Source organism: Nelumbo lutea, chromosome 1, assembly GCF_056320005.1.
Source record: "Nelumbo lutea isolate HS-2025 chromosome 1, American lotus-T2T, whole genome shotgun sequence".
Taxonomy (NCBI): Eukaryota; Viridiplantae; Streptophyta; class Magnoliopsida; order Proteales; family Nelumbonaceae; genus Nelumbo; species Nelumbo lutea.
The window spans coordinates 204,001,581-204,007,675 of NC_142684.1; the positions used below are offsets into that span (position 1 = coordinate 204,001,581).

At 35.2% G+C, this 6,095-nt stretch overlaps 1 protein-coding gene across 2 annotated transcripts; it reads left to right on the forward strand.

The window, feature by feature from the left end:
- The first annotated feature begins 216 nt into the window (after positions 1 to 216).
- On the forward strand, positions 217 to 4,501 carry LOC148880494 (derlin-1.1-like). 2 transcript variants are annotated; one of them, XM_088962405.1, is made up of 7 exons: positions 217 to 368; positions 1,217 to 1,352; positions 1,558 to 1,631; positions 2,173 to 2,266; positions 2,693 to 2,821; positions 3,613 to 3,773; positions 4,078 to 4,501. In XM_088962405.1, the coding sequence occupies exons 2-7, from the start codon at positions 1,269 to 1,271 to the stop codon at positions 4,295 to 4,297; spliced, it is 762 nt and encodes a 253-aa protein (XP_088818531.1). In that variant the 5' UTR covers positions 217 to 368; positions 1,217 to 1,268; the 3' UTR covers positions 4,298 to 4,501. The 2 variants fall into 2 exon arrangements, with proteins under 2 accessions (XP_088818531.1, XP_088818530.1); XM_088962404.1 differs by having other exon boundaries at positions 230 to 570.
- The last annotated feature ends 1,594 nt before the right edge of the window (positions 4,502 to 6,095 follow it).

The window sequence follows — 6,095 nt, forward strand, 5'->3', positions numbered from 1 at the left end:
TTTGTTAATGTTAAAAATTATAAGTAGTACAATAGAAAAAAATGATATAATAATTGAAATATAATAGTTGCCTATATTTTGTGCCTTAGACTTTAATACAAAATAAGATAATATAATAATGACTTTGTGTATGTATTAATTTATAAAAATCTATATAATATGTTTCTTGGAATGTGGATGATGCATATCAACAAAAGTAGAATAAGGCATCGACCCGCCAATATCGCGTGGACATGGGAGGACGGACCAAACGACTTCTAGTCTCGCTGCTTTTTGAATGGAAAGGAATAATCTTCTTTAGTCTCGTTTGTGCGTTAAAAGTCCAATGAAAAGATTGCCATGTGAAACTATTCAAACCCAAGACACAGGTTATCTTTATTATCTTTCTACCAAATGCAGAGAAAAGTTGTGCTGGGTCTTCCTCAAGTCAATCAATTCAATTCTTCTCTTTGAATTTAACGTCGCCACCCACTGACACGAAAAACCCACATCGTTTCCCTATTCTTCCACCACCACCACCACCCAACGCCATTATCCATCGCCTCTTTCTGCAATGTCTACACCAGGGGAGTAAGGATCCTTCCTTTGGTTGTTGCGTTACCTATATTTATCGTGTTGTTATCCACCTAGTTTGAATTGATGAAATAATAGCCTCTTTTGAATGTTCACTTGATTCTCTGTTCAATACTGGTTTAATTTTCAGTTATTTTAATTCAATACCATTTTTCTAGCTTGAAGTCACCGCAATTTTTGTTATAGTTTCTTTTCTTGATTTATTGGGTTTGGTTTCTTATGGTTTGCAGTTTTTAAATTAAAGTTCGTAGTTAATCCTATATATGTAGTGTAATAGGATCCTTCTTTTCAGGTTCAGCAATTTCAGTTCTGTTATCAATGATCACTTCTGGATTTATTTTCTCTTCAAGTGTTACTTCATTTGATATTTCAATTTTTTTTCATTCTATATGACATAGACATTCTATTTCTTGTTCTACAAGTTCCCAACATGCATAGTTGTGTTGTCCTGTAATTCTACTGGTTAATTGGTATATCTTCTTACTGGGTTTTCTATTAGAGTTTTACAAACTCCATTTGTTTCAGTTTTTCTGTGTTTTTTGGACACTTAGACCGTTCCATTGGCTGTATGATGATTACTTGATAAAATTGGAATCATTTCCACTCCATCAGGTCTGCTTAGTTTCCTTCTGTTTTGCTTTAGATACTACCGATCACTGCCGCCCGTCAGTAAGACTTACGGAGTAGCCTGTCTGATGACTACAAGTGCTTTCTATCTCCAACTTTACGATCCTCTTAATATTGCACTATTTTATGACCGTGTTCTGAAAAGTTTTCAGGTAAATTCTGATCTTAGAATAGTTTGTGATCACATGTACAAAGAACACAAGTTTTCATCTAGGTTTCAAATTACACAAAGTTGCAAATCACAAGAGCACAATGTATAATAAGAAATAATATTGAATATTAAGTTGTCTGGAGCAGTTTTAAATTTGTTGAACACGTGTGACCACAATATGGTGCCCACTTGCTCTATTGATGCAGGTATGGAGGCTCATTACAAACTTTTTCTTCCTTGGACCATTCTCAATTCAATTTGCAGTGCGTCTTCTAATGATGTAAGGAAAATGTCCTGATCCTGTAATAATTTTTGCCTTCTCCAATTGACTTCATTTGGAACTTCAATATTTGTATTATTCAGAACTTCATATGAAAGTATGAAACTCCTCTGGCCAAGTGGAAAAAACAGTTTATGTCAAATATGTTGGCAGAATACCATTTAGTCTTACGGAGGCTAGTATAATATAATTGGGTTTCTGTAATCTACATAATATACAAGTGCATTGGATTAATCCATTGATTCATCTCTCCTGTTCATAGTGCATCATCAATCTTTTCTGTGCATTTTGTTTAAAAATTAAACAGAACATATCCATGGAAATGGCTACCTTCCTCTAGGATTTTAGATCATCCAATCATTAACTTCTCACATGGTTCTAAACTCTTCTCTAGCTTCAGCAATGCACAATGGCTTCATATTTATCCTAATTGTTACTAGCATTTCCCCCTTCTTCTGTATATGCTCACTGCATTTTCAAGAACATAAATTACATTTTCCCTTTTGCATGTATCTAATACTTTAGATCCTTGACCATGTAGAGCAAGATATGGTGTTCTTTTAGAAAAGGGACCTTTCGATAAAAGAACAGCAGATTTTCTGTGGATGATGATCTTTGGAGCTTTATCTCTCTTGGTAAGCCCAAACAGAACTCTCTCTAAGGAAATCTGAGGTCAGTTGCTTTCCAAAATAACCATTGGTTGTGTGCAGAGGTGGAACTGGAACTGCCACCATCCCATGAATCCCACCTAGGAGATGTTCTATGCCTAAATTTGACCACATGAATCCATTTACCAGTTATCATAGTTATCTATTTCTCTAGCAAAGATTTTTGAACTACCAACAGAAGAATATGACCAATATACAGCCATAAGCAGTCTATAGAATGAACTTAAGTGGGTCAACTCTGGCATAGAAGATCTCCAAGGCTGAACCATTGGAATCTTGTAAGCCATGTGATCTTGGATGGATTTATTTTGAATAGTATCTTATGACATTGCTGCTTTTAATTTCTTTCATAAAACAGTGACATTTATTGACATACAGTCGCCCATATAATAGGTAATTGCTGCTGTTCCATTTTTATGGAATGCCTTCATGGGAGTTTCTTTGGTCTTTATGCTTGTCTACGTTTGGGCTCGGGAGTTCCCAAATGCAAAAATCAACATCTATGGCGTTGTGACACTGAAGGTATGTAGAAATAAATGATTTTCATGTTCTATTGGAAAATAGAGGCCTTAGTTCTGCAGGCACATCCCATGGCCAGAACTCACACCTTATACTTCAATTTCTTATATAATCTATGTCTTTATGGATGTTAGTCAATTGTGTGTATCTTTCCTCTTATTTCTGCAAATGTCTGAGTAATATTTGGAGGACATTTTTGTTGTCTCTGTTGTACACTTGACACTCACTTAACAAGGACAGGATCCACCATTAACTCGTCTCACTCAGGATCTTCTACTCATCAATACAGTCCAATTAACTTTCAGTTAATAACCATCTGTTAGCCATTGCTTCACACCTAGTACCACTATTTAAACTTGACATATGTCCCCAATTCAAAAATTAATAACTGAATGGATGATCATTACCATTGAATTTCAATTTCTTTCACAAATATTTTCCTGATTCAGAAATTATAATCATTCTATAGTTGATTTTTCTCCCCCCAGAATTCTCTAAGAACCTCTTTCTGGTGCATCTCACTCTCTGCTACTGGTCATGTTCATTGCCTTAACCCTTAAGAGTAAATAATGATTTAACTCCTTCTAGGCTGAAGTTTTTAGAGTTTGCTCCAAGTAATAAACATGCATGAATATAATTGGAATTTTATACATTATCAGTATCTTAAAATAGACTTGCTTAGGAAATTAAAATGGGTGGTATTGAAATTGTGTTCTTCATTCTCCAGCATCAATTCTTGAACATCTAACATGCTCAGTTTCTATAGATTGCAGCAACTAATCTCTGGCTTGTAGGGTTTCTATCTTCCTTGGGCAATGCTTGCACTGGATTTGATCTTTGGGAGCCCATTAAAGCCTGATATCCTCGGAATTGTTGTGGGACATCTCTATTACTTTTTATCAGTGATCCATCCTCTTACTGGAGGAAGAGACATCTTAAAGACTCCTGTTTGGGTGTATCCTTACTATTTATTTCACCAAGGTTTTGCAGCAAAGTAATGTTAAATTCTTTTTGATCTTCCTATATACATATATATATATTAATATCAAAAAATTCCTATTCTTTTTGATCTTCCTATATACATATATATATATATATATTAATATCAAAAAATTCCTTCAACTTTCTGTTTCTCTCTTATTTTTATCAAAGCAAACACAACCTAAGAGATTTGAGAAATTATCTTATTACTATTTCATTCTTGTTGGAAGCTTTCTTTTTAGTACAAGAAGATGTTAGAGTTCTTAACACATTTGCAGTCATAAGGTGGTTGCATTTTGGGGTGAGGGAGCCCAAATTAACAGCCCAGTGCAGCCCAATCCAGCAGCAGGGATTGCATTCCATGGAAGAAGCTACCGACTTAATGGCCGGAGTGAGCAAGTCCAAGTTAACAGTCCAGCACAGCCCGATCCAGTGCAGCGCAATCCACCTTCTGGAATTGCGTTCCGCGGAAAAAGCTACCGACTCAACGGTAGTTAGCTGTTCTAGTTTTGAGATAAATGCAATGGGAATGGTAATGGTAAAAAGATAAACTTGATTTGGACAGTTTTGTGCCAATTCCTAACTGCCTAAAATGTGTGATAGACAGGATATCAAATCTTCCTTTGAATGGATTTAAAGTTGCAAATGCATCATATTTAATGGATTTGGTATTCAAATAAAATTTGTTTATGTCTGATTCAATTATCTGTTTAACCATAATTTGGTTGGATTGGGTTTGAGAATGAAATCTGTTTACTAATTGGATTGAATCTGGATATTGCTTGATATGATCTCAGTTCTATACGTACATATGATATATACCCCACCCCTTATAGAATTTATTTCAAAGTTGTTTAGGATCAAGTGAGATATCGGATTTAGATGATCCTATTTTTGTCTGTTTATAATATATATAAATTCTTGTTTTTATTTAATTCTGTAGATATAGATTTAGGAGGCGTTCTCCGGTGTGAACTGTTTTTCCTGTTGCAAGTTCCAATATGAAATTCAGTTTTGAACTTGAATTTCTAATTTAGCCCAGGCCCTCGGGCTGGGCCCATTCAAATTTTGCAAATGCTCAACCTGAGCCCACTCAAGTTGAATAAATTTCAGCGGCAATTTACACATTTGTTAACTTATCAAGGTAAGGATATTGGTAGATCCCTGTAGAAGTGAAACAAGTTGTCACCATGATTTATGAAAACAATGGCATAGTTTAATATTTATCAATGGAAGCAGATATTTGGGCCAAGAATGAGACTCACTTGTCTTCTTCTGTAATGGGCCTGGACTTAGACCACACCACGTTTCAAAAGTGAAACAGAGAATAGGAAATGGTAGGCTATTGTCATGTCAGTGCTACCACCAGCGACGGTAGTTCTAGAAGAGAATCCATGTTTTGAAAAACTACTTTGGCACCAAAAAAGTGCTTTTCGGATAACCTTTCACCCTCTGTGCAAGTTGGGCAGGTATTTGTTAAATGAGAATCGGGGTTTGCTCCTCAGTGAGCGCACCTCACAGCCCTATCCCACTGTGTACTGGGAACATCTTCTTATGAATATCAACATAAATTACGGAAGATATTCTCCACATGTGCGCATTGTGAGGTTGGTGTGAGGAACAAATCTGGACTGGTTAAATAAAGAGACTCGGCCTTACAAGTTATAACAGGTTCCCCCTTAATTAATGAGTTGTGGATGAAAATGGTTTATCACCTCTTGGGAAAGAAGAGCAGATGACCCACGTCAACCCACGTAGGATTCCACCCAATTTATGGCCAATTTTCTGAGGACTGAACGGTTTTTTTTTTTTTTTTTGAATTGATGGAACCAGTCCCCAAATATGAAACTTGAAATTCTTAATATTAAAAGTTTTAAAATTTTGAGGTTTTAATCTTTAAATAGGATTATTATAGTAGTAGTAGTAGTATATGCACAATACACATTCGTAGGTATCGGATGTATTGATACTTTGAACTTTGATTATACCTAGAAAGCCATAAACTTAATATACTTTGCTGAATTTTGTTTGAAAGAAAATGTAGGAAAAGAACATTTTCTTTCAAACCAAACATTGATTATACATGGCTTGAAGTCCTTAAGGTTGCGTTTGGAAACGATGCAAATATGTAGAGTGTAAAATGGTTCATATAAATTGTAATGTTGGGTTAGTTTTAGATTGACAAATTTACCTTCTTACCAAATAGACTTTTAGCCAAGGATTAAAGTATCAGTATCAAGTATCGTATCGATAAACTTGGATACGCATACGAATACAGATATGCTTTGGAAACGCA